The sequence below is a fragment of the Ornithorhynchus anatinus genome, chromosome 1, assembly GCF_004115215.2.
Source record: "Ornithorhynchus anatinus isolate Pmale09 chromosome 1, mOrnAna1.pri.v4, whole genome shotgun sequence".
NCBI classification, from domain to species: Eukaryota; Metazoa; Chordata; class Mammalia; order Monotremata; family Ornithorhynchidae; genus Ornithorhynchus; species Ornithorhynchus anatinus.
The window spans coordinates 65,571,885-65,589,016 of NC_041728.1; the positions used below are offsets into that span (position 1 = coordinate 65,571,885).

Here is a 17,132-nt window from a genome sequence, read left to right on the forward strand (position 1 = left end):
CTATCTGTTGCCGACTTGTTCATCCCAAGCGCTTAGTACAGTGCTCTGCACATAGTAAGCGCTCAATAAATACTATTGAATAAATATTATTGAATGAAATGCTTAGCACAATGCTCTGCACATAGCGCTCAAGAAATATGATCGATTGAATGATGGATTGATATTTGTTAAGCGCTTACTATGGCATGCGCTATGTGCTATGTTCTATGCTCTGGGATAGATACAAGGTAATCTGGTTGGGCACAGTCCATGTCCCACATGGGGCTCACAGTCTTAATCCCCATTTTATAGATGAGGTCACTGAGGCACAGAGAAGTACCATTGATTGAGAATGCCATGTTGCATCATCCATCCATCAGTGGTATTTACTGAGCACTTACTGTGGGCAAAGCACTGTACTAAGCGCTTGGGAGAGTACAATACAAAAGAGTTGGCAGATACATTCCCTGCCCACAACCAGTTTACGGTCTAGAGGGGACTTGACGGCACAGTATCATCCAAGACTAGAAACCAAGCAGATGTTGGTCTAGAATGTGTCTACCAACTCAGTTATAGTGTGCTCTCCCAAGAGTTTAGGACAGTGCTCCTTAAAAAAAGATTATGGTATTTGTTAAGCACTTACTATGTGCCCCGGCACTGTACTAAGTGCTGGGATACAAGCAAATCGGGTTGGACACAGTCCCTGTCCCACGTGGGGCTCCCAGTCTCCATCCCCATTTTACAGATGAGGTTACTGAGGCCCAGAGAAGTCAAGTGACTTGCCCGAGCTCACACAGCCCGTGCTCTTATCCACTAGGCCATGCTGCTTCCTTACTACAGTGCTCCGCACACAGTAATTGCTCAAAACATGTCATTGGTTGATTAAGAGTTATTATCACTCTGGACCTAGGTATGACCTCATTCCATCCATCATTTTACATGTCCTCGTATGCCAGGTCAGTGGTTTCCTCTTGAATTTCCTCCACACCCTTGCCTGGGGTAGGAAGCCAGCAGCAGCCAATCTGTTTACAAACTGCATAGTGTTGACATTTATCTTGAACACATCTGTGGACATCACATGATCTACAAGCAGCGGGGCTTAGTGGAAAGAGTCCGGGCTTGGGAGTCAGAAGATGTGGGTTCTAATCTCGGCTCTGCCGCTTATGAGCTTCTCTTCACTTCTTATGAGCTTACTTCACTTCTCTGTGCCTCAGTTACCTCATTTGTAAAATGGGGATTAAGACTGTGAGCCCCACGTGGGACCACATGATTACCTTGAACTATCCCAGTGCTTAGAACAGTGCTTGGCGCATAGTAAGCGCTTTACAAATACCATCATCATTATTATTAAGCACTTAGTACAGTGCTCTGCGCACAGTAAACGTTCAGTAAATACGACTGAATAAATATGATGCATTGTCCATATATTCGGCACAGTTTGTGTGGCTTAGCAGAAAGAGCCTGTGCTTGGGAGGCAGAGGTCGTGGTTTCTAATCCCCGCTCCGATGCTTGTCAGCTGCGTCACTTCCGGCAAGTCACTTCACTTCTCTGTGCCTCAGTTACCTCATCTGTAAAATGGGGATTAAGACCGTGAGTCCCACATGGGACAACCTGATTACCTTGTATCTACCTCAGCACTTAGAACAGTGCTTGGCACATAGTAAGTGCTTAACAAATACCATAATAATAATAATAATTACTATTATTATTACCCTGTGTGATTTCTGAATGATGTATGTCTATGCACTATGCCATCTACGTACCCTGAGTATACATCTACATATACTGTGTGGTCTGTATATACTGCAAGATTGTAGTTATTGAGCACCTACCATGCGCCGATCACTATTCTAAGTGCTTGGGAGTGTAAAACGCAGCAGTGTATACACATATATACGCAGTCCCTGCCCACGACGGGTTTATAATCTAGAGACATTCCACTGCTCCAGAACCTCTAGTGGTTGCCCATCCACCTCGGCGTCAAAAGAAACTCCTCACCATTGGCTTTCAAGCCCTCAATCCCCCTGCCCCCTCCTACCTCTCCTCACTAATCCCCTACTACAACCCAGCGGACAAACTTCGTTCCTCTAATGCTCACCTGTCTCACCGTGCCTCCATCGCTCCTGTCTCGCCACCCACCTCTCACCCACACCCTGCCTCCGGCCTGGAACACCTTCCCTCCTCACCCCCGAAAGATCATCTCTCTCTCCCGCTTCACAGCCTTATTGAAGGCACATCTCCTCCAGGGTGCCTTCCCTGACTAAGCCCTCCTTTCCTCTTCTCCCACTCCCTGCTGCTTCACCCTGACTTCTTTCCAATATTCACCCCCTCTCAGCCCCATAGTCCTTATGTCTATCTCTGTAATTTATTTATTGATATTAATGTCTGTCTCCCCTCTAGACTACGACCTCATTGTGGGCAGGGAACGTGTCTACCGATTCTGTTGTTTTGTGCTCTCCCAAGGGCTTAATACAATGCTCTGCACGCAATGGGTGTGTCAAAAAATATGATTGATAGAGACGTGTCATGTAGGTTTTTAACATGTCTCGGCTTCTCCCAAGTACATCTGCCTGGGAAGCCCCCGGGGCCCGCGAGGTGAAAGGAAGGACGAGGGAGTCGGGGGTGCTGTGGTGGACCTAAGACACGTGCCCTGGTTCAGCGTGGCCTAGTGGATAGAGCATGGCCCTGGAAGTCAGAAGGACCTGAGTTCTAAACCCGGCTCCTCCACTTGTCTGCTATGTGGCCTTGGGCAAGTCAATTCGCTTCTCTGGTCCTCAGGTCCCTCATCTGTCAAATGGGGATTGAGACTGTGAGCCCCATGCGGGACAGAGACTGAGTCCAACCCGATTTTCTTGTCTCGATCTCGGTGCTCAGTACAACGCCTGACACGCAGTAAGCGCTTAACAGACAGCACCGTTATTATTTAGTCCTCTGTTGTTGTGGTGGTGGCTTTCCTCAGTCCTGCCTGGGGAGGAGTCCGACTGTGCCGTGACTCAGATAGCTTAGGTTAAACCTTTGCTGGGGTTTCGCGAGAGTTCTTGGCACATTCCCGGACCCTCGAAGCCGAGGAACATCTGTTTTGCCAGTATGTTTAACGCCGAGATGAAATACAGCTTTGGCTGGAAACGGGCAGGCATGAGCTGAGGGATATTTTCCACCACTGGCAAAGGGACCGCACTTATCATTCTAAAGACTGGCTCGCCCTCCGGTGAGGGAAACGCATCGGCGGTTGTTACTGCACCAGGAATTTCATTATTAGAAGGGCTCAAACTAGGATGTCTGAGGAATCGAATCCCTCTAAATGGGAGAAGGCTCAAGGCCCTCGACAGTCGGGTTCTCGGGGGAATTACTCCGAACAAGCTTCTCGGGCAGATGCTGATCTACCCGCTTGGACCGCACAGCCATCGGTTCAGGTTACACGGATTTCCCGAAGTAAAATGTCCCCTTCCCTGACGTCCCGCTACATATTTCTGCGGGAACAATAAGGGGCTTGGAAATATGTAAACAGGAAAGATGATCCAGATTCAACAAGATTACCAGCTCGGGGCTGGAAAGAAGGAAAAAATGTGCGTGGGTTTTGGTTACAATTGAAAGCCTGTTCTTTTGGCTGAGAGTGTGTCTATGGACGTATGCGTGCTTGTGTGCGTATATGTGTGTGAGAGAGAGATTTGTGTGTGTGCGTGTGTGAGAAGAAAAATAGCTTTTCGCTGACAGTCCAGTCCCTGTGAAAGTTTGCCCTGTGAGTTTCTCTTTGAAGCACAAGCTACTTTCCCCTTCCCCACAGGTCCACGGAGGAAAAGAACAGAGTTGATCACAGCGGATCTGAACCGAATCCTATTTATTAAGGGCTTACTACATGCCAAGCACTGTGTTAAAGCTGTGACTTTAATACAAGGCAATCAAATTGGACACAAATCCCTGTCCTGAGCTCATAGTCTAAAGGGGAGGGAGAGGAGGCATTTTATCCCCACTTTATAGATGAAGAAACCATGGTCTAGATAGGGTAAGAGAGTTACCCGAGGTTTAACAGCAGGCACGTTGACAGGGTTGGGATTAATGATAATAATAATAATAATTGTAAAGTGCTTACAATGTGCCAAGCATTGTTATCAGATGTTGAGGCAAATACAAGATCATCAGATCCTGCCTGGGGCTCACAGACTAAGTAGGAGGGAGAACAGGTAATAATAATAATAATAACTGTGGTATTTACTAAGCACTTACTAAGTTCCAGGCACTGTACTAAGTGCCGGAGTGCATACAAGAAAATCAGGTTGGACCCACTCCCTATCCCCCATGGGCCTCCCAGTCTCAATCCCCATTTTGCCGATGAGGGAACCGAGGCTCAGAGAAATGAAGTGACTTGCCTAAGGTCACACAGCAGACAAGTCAGGGAGCAGGGATTAGAACCCAGGTCCTTTGACTCCCAGGCCCGCCTTCCATCCACTAGGCCAGGCTGCTGTTCAATCTGCCTCCCGCAGCAGTGGAAGAAATGATCCAACCTGATGTCTGAAAGAAGCCTGCATCCCTCTTGCCCTGGGTCCTCAGAATGCTCTGGGAGGCAAGAGTGCTCCTTGCTCCAACGGGCCAGCCAGGAAGCTGGATTTCTCCAGGAGGCTCTGGATGAAGGGGAGAGCAGACCAGCGTGGCTCAGTGGAAAGAGCCCGGGCTTTGGAGTCAGAGGTCATGGGTTCGCATCCCGGCTCTGCCACTTGTCAGCTGTGTGACTGTGGGCAAGTCACTTCACCTCTCTGGGCCTCAGTTACCTCATCTGTAAAATGGGGATTGACTGTGAGCCCCACGTGGGACAACCTGATTCCCTTGTGTCTACCCCAGCACTTAGAACAGTGCTCGGCACATAGTAAGTGCTTAACAAATACCAACATTACAGTGCTGCCTGACTCTGAGAAAGGGGAATGTGTCTGTTTATGACAGATCTGGGATTAGAACCCGGGTCCCTTCACACCCAGGCCTGTGTCCTGGACCTGCGGGAGGAGTCTCCAACCAGTCCCCCCAGGACAAGAGTCCTGCACCTGTGGCAGGACCCCTGGCCCCCTCCCCCAACACACCCCCAGCAAGGCCAGAGCATTAGACTGTAAGCCCGTCACTGGGCAGGGATCGTCTCTGTTGCCGAATTGTCCATTCCAAGCGCTTAGTACAGTGCTCTGCACATAGTAAGCGCTCAATAAATAGTATTGAATGAATGGACCTGCAGGCGAAGCTCTGGGAACTCTAAGGTGGAAAGGGACCAGAGCTGGCTCCATCTCTCCTCCATCATCACTGACAGCAGCCGAGGGGCCGCTATTATTATGGTACTCGTTCAACGCTTACTATGTGCCAAGCCCTGTTCTAAGCACTGAGGTAGATGGGACCCAGGGGTCATGGGTTCGTATCCCACCTCTGCCACTTGTCAGCTGTGTGACAGTGGGCAAGTCACTTCACTTCTCTGTGCCTCAGTTCCCTCATCTGTAAAATGGGGACCTGATGACCCTGTATCTCCCCCAGCGCTTAGAACAGTGATCTGCACGTAGTAAGCGCTTAACAAATACCAACATTATCATGTTAACCAGGTTGGACAGAGTCCCTGTCCCACGTGGGGCTCACACTCTTAATCCCCATTTTACAGATGAGGGAACCGAGGCCCAGAGCAGTGAAGTGTCTCGCCCCAGGTCACACAGCAGACATGTGGAGGAGCCAGGATTAGAAGCCATGACCTTCTGACTTCCAGGCCCCTACTCTATTCACAACGCCATGCTCCTTCCCTCACCCCTCAGTCCCAGATCAGAGGGGACCTCCGGCCCCCCGTCACCGCCCCAGGTCCGGGCCTGCGGCCGGCAGGTGGCTCGCCGTTCCCCGCGCTGACCGGCCCCCCGGCTGTCAGGCCTACAGGACTGAGCCGGCTGTCTGGTTTTCCCAGAGCTGTCTCAGCAAACAGCAGCTCCTGGCTGCCATCCGCCAAATGCACCAGTTTTTAAAGGGCCAGGAGACCCGCTTCGCAGAGGGCATTCGCAGCATGAAGTCCCGGCTCACGACCCTGCAGAACTCGGTGAACAAAGCCATCCCGGACCCCCCGACCGGTAAGACCCCCCCGGCCCCGAGCCAGGAGCAAGCGCGGCCTCGCGGCTCCCCGGAAACGGCAGATCGGTCCATCCGTCGATGGGACTTATTGAGAGTCTACTGGGTGCAGGGCACTGTACTAAATGCTTGGGTGAGGACAGGGTTGGTAGAGGACAGGGTTGGTAGACACAATCCCACTCCTCTAGGTGCTTACAGTCTAGTGGGAGATTTTCCCTGGAACTTGGCGGGAGAAAACTTTTTCCCAAATCTCTCCGCTTTGGAACGTTCTTGGAAATAATAATAATGATGACGGTGGTGGTATTTGTTAAGCGCTTACTAGGTGTCAAGCACCGTTCTAAGCTCTAGGGTAGATATAAGGAAATCAGGTCGTCCTACGTGGGGCTCACGGTTTTAATCCCCGTTTTACAGACGAGGTCACTGAGGCACAGAGGAGTTAAGTGACTTACCCAAAATCACTCAGCTGACAAGTGGCGGAGCCGGGATTAGAACCCATGACCTCCGACTCCCAAGCCCGTGTTCTTTCCACAAAGCCACACTGCTTCTCTAATTGCTTCTCTAATCACTCCGGCCATCTTCCCCCGGCCCTCCCGAGCCCCTGACTCTGATCTGAGGCCTGTCTTAAGACAGTAACGGGTGGTTCGAGAACCGGACACGAGTATCTCGGCCTCCAGGAAAATGGTGGTGCCCAAGGGCGCCCGATCCTCAGTTTCCCCACAGTGACCTCGACAGATCTCCTCCCGGGGCTCCGTGCAGACCTCTACCTCATCCCTTCTGGGGGACGGTGCTCCGAGTGAGTTCAATCTTCCAACTAATGGCCCTACCCGCCACCCCAGCTTTCTCATCCTCCGGGGAGCCCAGGGTCTGTCTGGAGTTCTGGGGCTTAGTCCAGTGCTCAGCGCACAGTAAACACTCAATAAATATGATTGAATCAAAGAATGAATCTACTCCTCAGTGCCCAGTGGTCACGGTCACAGTAGATGAATTTAGTGGACAGATACACCTTCTGCCCAAATGCCCTGCTCCTACCTCAGCTGGACCAGATTTTTATTTATTTTATGACATATAAGCACATAGTCCATTCATTCAATAGTATTTATTGAGCGCTTACTATGTGCAGAGCACTGTACTAAGCGCTTGGAATGTACAATGCGGTAACAGATAGAGACAATCTCTGCCCATTGACAGGCTTACAGTCTAATCGGGGTAGGTTAGACTCTATGCCAGGCACCGTACTAAGTACTGCAGTAGAATCAAGCTAATCAGGGTGGACACAGTCCCCGTCTCACGCTGGGGATCACAGTCTTCGTCCCCATTTTACAGATGAGGTAACCGAGGCACAGAGAAGTGTCCCAGGTCACGCAGCAGAGAAGTGGAGGAGCCGGGATTAAAACCCAGGTGCTTCTGTTTCCCAGGACGGGGCTCTGTCCACTAGGACAGGCTGCTCTTCCAGTAGCAGGAAAGGCCAGGCTGGGGCCTTGTGGACTGAGCGCTCTGAGGATGTTAATAATAACGTTGGTATTTGTTAAGCGCTTACTATGTGCAGAGCACTGTTCTAAGTGCTGGGGTAGATACAGGGTAATCAGGTTGTCCCATGTGAGGCTCACAGTCTTAATCCCCATTTTACCGATGAGGGAACTGAGGCACAGAGAAGTCAAGTGACTCGCCCACAGTCACACAATCCCAGTGGCAGAGCTGGGATTCGAACCCATGACCTCTGACTCCCAAGCCCGGGCTCTTTCCACTGAGCCATGCTGCTTCTCCATGTTAATCGACGGTATTTATTGAGCGCTTACTGTGTGCAGAGCACTGTACTAAGCACTTGGGTGAGCACAATCTAACAGACACATTCCCTGACCACAGTGAGCTTGCAGTCTAGAACATGCGGGCCGACCGGCTGGTTAGAGAGAAACAGCGCCAGGTGACCCTGCCTTCTGTGTAAACCCCCAGTGTCCACCTTTTGCCAGTGGATCGGGGTCGGGGCCGGGATCGGGTCAGCCACTCTGCCGGCCCTTGGAGGAGGGGGGCGTCGCTTCTAACAACTGCTTCTCTCTCTGAGGAAACCAGGTCCTTCTGACCCAGGAGTTGCCACAGCCTTCTCCACCACAAACCTCAACCCAGTGAAAGGCATTTGCCGTCGAAAGCGCCTGCCAGCCTAGCGGTGTCCGGGCCTGCGGGTTTGGCTAGGAAATTTTTTCTTTCATTTGATGTACAACAATCCAACCGTTTCAAAGCAACTAAAAATGAAATATTTACTTCTAACCACTTTTCAAATGACAATACTGTTCCCTCCATTTCCCACCCTAACTCCACCCTTCAAGATGCCCTTGCTTTTTCCACGATCTCGCATTTGCTTCCGGGCTTTCCTCTGAAAACCCCCTTGATTCCCCTCCACTGTGAGCAATCGCCATTGTGACCCTCCACTGCCAGCTGCCTTGGCAGTTCAGCTCAGCCGAGGCCTAGTCTTTGCCCCAAGTTCTAATGCCAAGAGGTTCTTGGCAAAGGCCATATGAGAGGGTGGGCATCAGACTAGGGGGGCATAAGACAGAAGGGAAAAGAAGCCCCCATAATGCTTCCCAAATTCCCAGAGCACATGACTCTTAACCCCGGGCCTACTTTGGACCTCTGAGTTCCAGGAAAAGGGGGTCTCTGGGACGGACATTTTCCCAGGGGGAAAACAAACCAGCGTCGTGTCTTGTAAAACTTCCAAATGAAAAACGATGGGTGTTTGTCTCCTCCCTGGGTGTTTCTTCTCCCTTTTTTTCGGTTATAGTATTTGTTAAGCAATTACTATGTGCCAGGCACTGTACTGAGTGCTGGGGTAGATACAAGATCATCAGGTAGGGGACAGTCCATGTCCTACATGGGGCTCACCAGCTTTAAAACCCATTTTACAGCTAAGTGAGGCCCGGAGAAATGACTTGCCCAAAGTCACACAGCAAAGTGATGGAGCCGGGATTAGAATCCAGGTCTAACTCCCAGGTCCGTCCTCTCTCCACGAGGCCACGCGGCTCCTCCCTTTCTCGGCAGAGTGGGAAACTAGGATCACAGATGCCCAAACCTCCAGCGAATGCGATGTGTTCCACTGAAGCTGGATCCACTGCCAAATCTCCGGAGAAATTTCTGGTGGTTTTTCAGCTAGGCATGCCTCTGTAAAAAGCCTAATTTGCTCTGGAGTTTCTGATTCACCGAGACTATGGGGGGAAGTAGGTTATTGCCTCGGATTTCTTCTCCTAGGCCAGTTCCTATCAATCAATCGTTGGTATTTAGCGAGTGCTGGGAACAGTGCCTGGCACATGGGAAGTGCTTAACGAATATTTAATAATAATTGTTTTTAATTCGTAAAAATAATAATAATTGTGGTATTTGTTAAGTGCTTACTATGTGCCAGACACTCTACTAGGCACTGGGGTTACAAACAAATCAGGTTGGACACAGTAATGTTGGTATTTGTTAAGCGCTTACTATGTGCCGAGCACTGTTCTAAGCGCTGGGGTAGATACAGGGTAATCAGGTCGTCCCACGTGAGGCTCACAGTTAATCCCCATTTTACAGATGAGGTAACTGAGGCACAGAGAAGTGAAGTGACTTGCCCACCATCACACAGCTGACAAGTGGCAGAGTCGGGATTTGAACTCATGACCTCTGACTCCCAAGCCCGTGCTCTTTCCACTGAGCCACTCTGCAGTCTCTGTCCCCAGGAGACTCCCAGTCTTAAATCCCCATTTTACAGGGACGGTAACTGAGGCGCAGAGAAGTGCAGTGACTTGCCCAAGGTCATACAGCAAACAAGTGTTGGAGCCGGGATTAGTAGTGGAGCAGGGATTAAAACCCATGACCTTCTGACTCCCAGGCCCGTGCTCTATTCAATACACCATGTTGCTTCTAACCAGTGCCTAGTACAGTGCTTTGCACACAGTAGCGACTCAATAAATACAAATGAATGAAGTGCTTTCTGTGCGCAGAGCCCTGGACTAAACACTTGGGAAAGTGCAATGGAAGAGAGTTGGTAGACGTGATCCCTGACCTCAAGGACTTTACAGTCTAGAGGGCAGATGGACATTAAAATAAATTACGGGCTGCTTCTTTCTGTTGTGTGGGGTTCTCTTTTTTTCTTATGGTATTTGTTAAGCGCTAACTATGTGCCAGGCACTGACCTAAGCGCTAAGGTAGATACAAGCTACTACTAATAATGTTAATAATAATGTTGGTATTTAAGCGCTTACTATGTGCCGAGCACCGTTCTAAGCGCTGGGGTAGATGCAGGGTAATCAGTTTGTCCCACGTGAGGCTCCGGTCTTAATCCCCATTTTCCAGATGAGGTCACTGAGGCCCAGAGAAGTGAAGTGACTTGCCTAAGGTCTCACAGCTGCCAAGTGGCAGAGCCGGGATTCGAACCCATGACCTCTGACTCTCAAGCCCGGGCTCTTTCCACTGAGCCACGCTGCTTCTCTGGTTCTCTAATCGGGTTGGACACCGTCCATCTCCCACCTGGGGCTCACAGTCTTAATCCGCATTTTAGAGAGGAGGTGACTGAGTCACCGAGAAGTTAAATAACTTGCTCGGGGTCCCACAGCAGACACATGGCAGAGCCAGGATGAAGGGTTCATTCATTCAATAGTATTAATTGAGTGCTTACTATGTGCAGAGCACTGTACTAAGCGCCTGGAATGGACAATTCAGCAACAGATAGAGACAATCCCTGCCCATCGACGGGCTTACAGTCTAATCGGGGGTTCTTCTGATGCCCAGCTCCAGGCTCACTCCATAGGGACTGTCTCCATCCGTCACCCATTTGTCCATTCCAAGCGCTTAGGACAGTGCTCTGCACATAGTAAGCGCTCAATAAATACTACTGAATGAATGAATGAATTAGGCCATGCCGTTCTCGACCTATCTGGACATTTTTCCGGAGTAGATGGGGAAACGGAGATCCCGGACAGGGAAACAATCTGTCCACGGTCGCCAGGCTAATGGGGAACCAAAGTCTACGAACCGAGTCTCAAGTGGAGCACCTATATGGGGGCTGAGGGTGGGCTTGTTTTAGAGGTCTCTGGGTTAGAGGTCAGAGGTCGAAGGGCAGTTCCCTCCAGGGCACCTGCTGGCTGCAGCATCCGCTTCCTTTCCTCGGCGTTGGAAAACTGACCCAGAAAGACCTATGTGGTTCTTCTGTGGGGAGGGGGCTATGATAGAGGCTCCCCCGGATGTCTGTTTATATTGATGTCTGTCTCCCCCCCCAGGCTATGAGTTTGGGGTGGGCAGGGAATGTCACTTTTTATTGTTGTATTATGCTTTGCCAAGCGCTTAGTACAGTGGTTTGTACACAGTAAGCGTTTAATAAATACGATCGAATGAATGAACGAAAGCTCACTGTGGGCAGGGAATGTGTCTATTTATTGTTCTCTTGTACTCACCCAAGCTCTTAGTACAGTGAGGTAGAGAAGCAGCGTGGCCCAGTGGGTAGAGCATGGGCCTGGGGGTCAGAAGGGCCTGGGTTCTAATCTCCGCGCCGCCGCTTGTCTGCTGTGTGACCTTAGGCAAGTCGCTTTACTTCTCTGTGCCTCAGTTCCCTCACCTGTAAAGTGGGGATTGAGACAGTGAGCCCCATGTGGGACAGGGACTTTGCCCAACCCAATTACCTTGTCTCTACCCCAGCGCTTAGAACAGTACCTGCCACCTAGTTAGTGCTTAACAAATACCACAATTAGTGCTCTGCACACAGTAAGCGCTCAATAAATGCGACTGACTGGCTGATGGTCTGCCTCTCCCTCACCTCTGACCTCTGCCAGGTGTGCGGATAAACTTCCAGGTGGGCTCTGCCCCTCCCTCCAGCGAGATGCTGCTGTCGGTGGAAATGGTTTAACTCCTGCCTGTCCTCTGGTCCGTTGCAGTCTCCTGTCCTGCCCTGGAAGCCCCGCCGGACGGCCGGAAGTTTGGGAGCAAATACACCGTGGATCACGAAGTCCATTTCGCCTGCAACCCCGGCTTCCAGCTGATTGGGCCCAGCAGCCGGCTCTGTCAGGAAAATGGCAGCTGGAGCGGGGAGGGGCCCCGTTGCCAAGGTACTTTCCTCCGCCGGCTCCCTGGTAGCATGCCAGGCTTGGGCCTCTCAGGGGGGTGCCCGCCATACAAGCTCGCGCTTGCAGGACGTTTCTGAGCCGCCGGGCGTTTGCAAAGCTCCGAGCTCAGCTGCGGGCCTGGTTCATTTTTCATTCATTCAATAGTATTTATTGAGCGCTTACTACGTGCAGAGCACTGTACTAAGCGCTTAGAATGTACAGTTCCTGCAGAAATATTCTGGGCATGTCACTCCCCTCCTTAAAAACCTCCAGCGGTGGCCTATCAACCTCCGCACGAAACAAAAACTTCTCACTCTAGGCCTCAAGGCTCTCCATCACCTTGCCCCCTCCTACCTCTCCTCCCTTCTCTCTTTCTACCGCCCACCCCGCACGCTCCCCTCCTCCGCCACCCACCTCCTCACCGTCCCCCGTTCTCGCCTATCCCGCCGTCGACCCCTGGTCCACGTCCTCCCGCCGTCCTGGAATTCCCTCCCTCCTCACCGGTGCCAGACTAACTCTCTTCCCCTCTTCAAAGCCCTACCGAGAGCTCACCTCCTCCAAGAGGCCTTCCCACACTGAGCTTCCCCTTTTCCCTCTGCTCCCTCTGCTGCTTCTCTGCCCCCCCTTCACCTCCCCTCAGCTAAGCCCTCTTTTCCCCCCTTTCCCTCTGCTCCTCCCCCTCTCCCTTCCCCTCCCTTCAGCACTGTGCTTCTCCGCTCAATTGTATATATTTTTATTACCCTATTTATTTTGTTAAGGAGGTGTACATCCCCTTGGTTCTATTTATTGCTATTGTCTTTGTCTGTCTCACCCGATTAGACTCTAAGCCCGTCAAGGGGCAGGGATTGTCTCTATCCGTTGCCGAATTGTCCATTCCAAGCGCTTAGTAGAGTGCTCTGCACATAGTAAGCGCTCAATAAATACTACTGAATGAATGAATAAACAATTTGGCAACAGACAGAGACAATCCCTGCCCAATGACGGGGTTCCGGAAGCAGCATGGCCTCATGGAGAGACCACGGGCCTGGGAGTCAGAAGAACTTTGGTTCTCATCCGGACTCTGTCACTTGTCTGCTTTGTGACCTTGGGCAAATCACTTCACTTCCCTGGGGCTCAGTTACCTCATCTGTAAAATGGGGATTGAACCTGTGAACCCTTTGAGGGACAGGGACAATGTCCAACCTTATTAACATATATCTACCTCAGTGCTTAGACTAGTGCCTGGCACATAGTAAGTGCTTAACAAATACCATTATTATTGTTATCATCATTATTATTATCATTCTGGGCGGGGGGGAAGCAGCATGGCCTTGTGGATAGAGCCCGAGCCTGGGAGTCAGAAGGACCTGGGTTCTAATCCTGGATCTGCTCCTTGTCAGCTGTTTGTGACCTTGGGCAAGTCACTCCAATTCTCTGGGTCTCAGTGACTTCATCTGTAAAATGGGGATTTAAGACTGTGAGCCCCATGTGGGATAGGGACCGTGTCCAACCTAATTAGCTTGTACCTGCCCCAGTGCTTAGAATGGTTCCTGGCACATAGTTCATATTATTATCGTATTTGTTAACCACTTTCTTCATCTCCCCTCTTAGCCCCACGGCACTTATGTCTATATCTGAAATTTATTTATTTGTATTAATGTCCGTCTCTTCTAGACTGTAAGCTCGTCGAGAGCAGGGAATGGGTCTGTTTCTTGTTCTATTGTACTCTCCCAAGCACTTAGTACAGTGCTCTGCACAGAGTAAGCGCTCAACAAATATGATTGACTGAGTGACTGAGGTGGGAGGAGATGGGCAGGCTTTGGGAGCATCTTCCCAACCTGGTCCCCCGTCCTTGTGGGCCTGGAAGCCCGATCTGCATCGACTTCCGTGGCGGCTTCTCGGGGCCGTGGGAACGTCGCTCTTCGGGGACCCCCGCCCAGGGAGCTTAAACCGATTCATTAGCTCGCCGGCGCCTCACATGTGGGGGGTCCGGGATCCAGAACCCAAGCCTGAGCCCCGGTCTGCCCGCCCAGCTCGGTGTCCGGCGAGGCCCATCTTCTCCGCTCGGAGCTGCAGGGGATCTGAACGGCCGAGAGGGTGATAATTGGGGAATTATGTAAGCTTCGTGCCAAGCACTATGCCAAGATTGGACGCAGTCCCCCTCCCACATGGGGCTCACTAAGTGGGAGGGGAAAACAGGGAACAGTAATAATTGCGGTATTTCTCAAGAGCTTACTATGTGCCAGGCTCTGTACTAAGGGCTGGGGTGGTTACCAGCATCTCGAGCTGGACACCGTCCCTGTCCCACCTGGGTCTCACAGTCTCAATCGCCATTTTACAGATGAGGGAACTGAAGCACAGAGAAGTGAGGTGACTCACCCAAGGTCACACAGCAGACAAGTGTCGGAGTGGGGATTAGAACCCAAGACCTCTGACTCCCGGGCCGTGCTCTGTGCACTACATCATGCTGTTTCTCAGCAGACGAGGAAACCGAGGCACCGAGAAGTTAGGTGACTTACCCAACGACACTCAGAGGGCAAGAGGCCGAGGTAGGATTAGAGCCGAGTCTCCTGACTCCCGGTCCCGGCTCTTTCCACCAGCCCACGCTGCCGAAACCCCCAGTACCTAATCCTACTCAGGCACCCATTTGGCAAGATGCCTCCCTGCCACCATGTGCCCGATCCAGCTTGGCAGAGGGGAACGCTGCACATAATTAATCGTCTCTATTGAGAGGGCTCTTTGGCTGGCCCGAATCTCTGAAAAGAATCCGGGCCCCCTCCCTCGCCTCCCTGGAGAAAAATGTGCTTCCAAACGCGGTGCCTGGTGGAGCAGGGAAGACCCGGTGCGGAGCCCAGCGCCGGAACCCCAGAACCTGAGAAAATAGCCGAGAGTTCCCCCCCTCCCCCTGATCAGAGCCTACGTGAATTCTGCCATTTCTCACTTAGCGAAAACGAGTCGGCGAGGTCACCGGCGGGGAGGCTGAGCCTGGGGGCCGGGGGCTCCTCAGTGGAAAGAACCCGGGCTTGGGAGTCAGAGGTCATGGGTTCGAATCCCGACTCTGCCCCTCGGCAGCTGTGTGACTGTGGGTAAGTGACTTCACTTCCTCTTTGCCTCAGTTCCCTCATCTGTAAAGTGGGGGTGAAGACCGTGAGCCTCACGTGGAACAACCTCATTCCCCTGTATCTACCCCAGTGCTTAAAACTGTGCTCTGCACGTAGTAAGCGCTTAACAAATACCAACATTATTATTATTTTCAAACAGAAACTCCTCACCGTTGGCTTCAAAGCACTCTATCACCTTGCTCCCTCCTACCTCACTTTGCTACTCGCCTACTACAACCCAGCCTGCACCCTTCGCTCCTCTAATGCCAGCCTTCTCACTGTACCTCGATTTCATTTCAGTGTCGACCTCTGCCCTCGTCCTGCCTCTGGCCTGGAGCACCATTCCTCCTCATATCTGACAACTTTTCTTCTTCCATTCAAAGTCTTAATGAAGTCACATTTCCTCCAAGAGGCATTCCCCGACTAAACCCTCCTTTCCTCCTCTCCCACTCCTTTCTGCGTCGCCCTGACTTGCTCCCTTCATTCACCCCCGCTCCCAGCCCCACAGCACTTATGGACATATCGTGGCTAGAGAAGCAGCGTGGCTCAGTGGAAAGAGCCCGGGCTTGGGAGTCAGGGGTCATGGGCTCGAATCCCGGCTCTGCCACTTGTCAGCTGTGTGACCTTGGGCAAGTCACTTCATTTCTCTGGGCCTCAGTGACCTCATCTGTAAAATGAGGATTAAGACTGTGAGCCTCACGTGGGACGACCTGATTACCCTGTATCTCCCCCAGCGCTTAGAACCGTGCTCTGCACATAGTAAGCGCTTAACAAATACCAACATTATTATTATATCTGTAATTTATTTATATTAATGTCTGTCCCCCTCCCTAGACTATAAGCTCATTGTGGGCAGGGAATGGGTCTGTTTACTGTTATACTGTGCTCTCCCAAGCGCTTAGTACAGTGCTCTGCACACAGTAAGCACTCAGTTGATATGAGTGACTGACTTGGCTTTTGTAAGGGGGAGTAAATCTTTTCATTTATATGAATCATATTGAGTGATTACTGTGTGTAGAGCAGGGTACTAAATCTTTAGAGGAGTACAATATAACAGAGTTGGTAGACATGTCCCCTGCCCACAGCGAGCTTACATTTCCTCCCGTCTCTGTGGTATCTCTACTTGGATGCCCTGCTGCCACCTAAATCTTTTCTCAAGTTCATTATTCCATCTTCCCTCCTAAACCCTCTCTACTTCCTTTCTTTCCCGTAACAACAAAAAGCATTAATATCCTCCCTTCCCCAAAAGCTCACAACCTAGTGAGCTAACGGAAAGGGCCCGGGACCAGGAGTCAGAGGACTTGGATTAAGACTGTAAGCCCGTTATCGGGCAGGGATTGTCTCTATCTGTTGCCGAATTGTACATTCCAAGCACTTAGTACAGTGCTCTGCACATAGTAAGCACTCAATAAATACTATTGAATGAATGAATAATCCTTCCTCCGTCACTTGCCTGCTGAGGCCTTGACCGGGCCACTTAACTTCTCGAGGCCTCGGTTTCCTGAATTGTAAAATGGGGGTTCAATGCCTGTCCTCCCTCCCATTTAGACCGTGAACCCTATGTGAAACTTACATTGGATCCAATCAGATTATCTTGTATTTTTCCCAGTGTTTAGGACAGTGCTTGGCAGATAGTAAGCACAAAGCAAATACCAGCAGTTAATATTAACCCTGATATCATTTTTGATTCCTCTCTCTGACTCCTCTTCCGAACTTACCTTCCTTGATCAGGTGGATTCTTCCTCTATAATGTTTTAATAATGTTGGTATTTGTTAAGCGCTTACTATGTGCAGAGCATTGTTCTAAGCACTGGGGGAGATACAGGGTAATCAGCTTGTCCCATGTGAGGCTCACAGTCTTAATCCTCATTTTACAGATGAGGTCACTGAGGCACAGAGAAATGAAGTGACTTGCCCCCAGTCACACAGCTGCCAAGTG

At 50.8% G+C, this 17,132-nt stretch overlaps 1 protein-coding gene across 1 annotated transcript in view; it reads left to right on the forward strand.

The window, feature by feature from the left end:
* The window catches only part of FBLN7 (fibulin 7), a 42,029-nt gene that overhangs the window by 8,186 nt on the left and 16,711 nt on the right, over positions 1-17,132 (forward strand). Inside the window, exons 2-3 of the mRNA XM_029069986.1 lie at positions 5,897-6,056; positions 11,946-12,116. Of these exons, the coding sequence (XP_028925819.1) occupies positions 5,897-6,056; positions 11,946-12,116 (331 nt within the window). The remainder of the gene's footprint in view (positions 1-5,896; positions 6,057-11,945; positions 12,117-17,132) is intronic.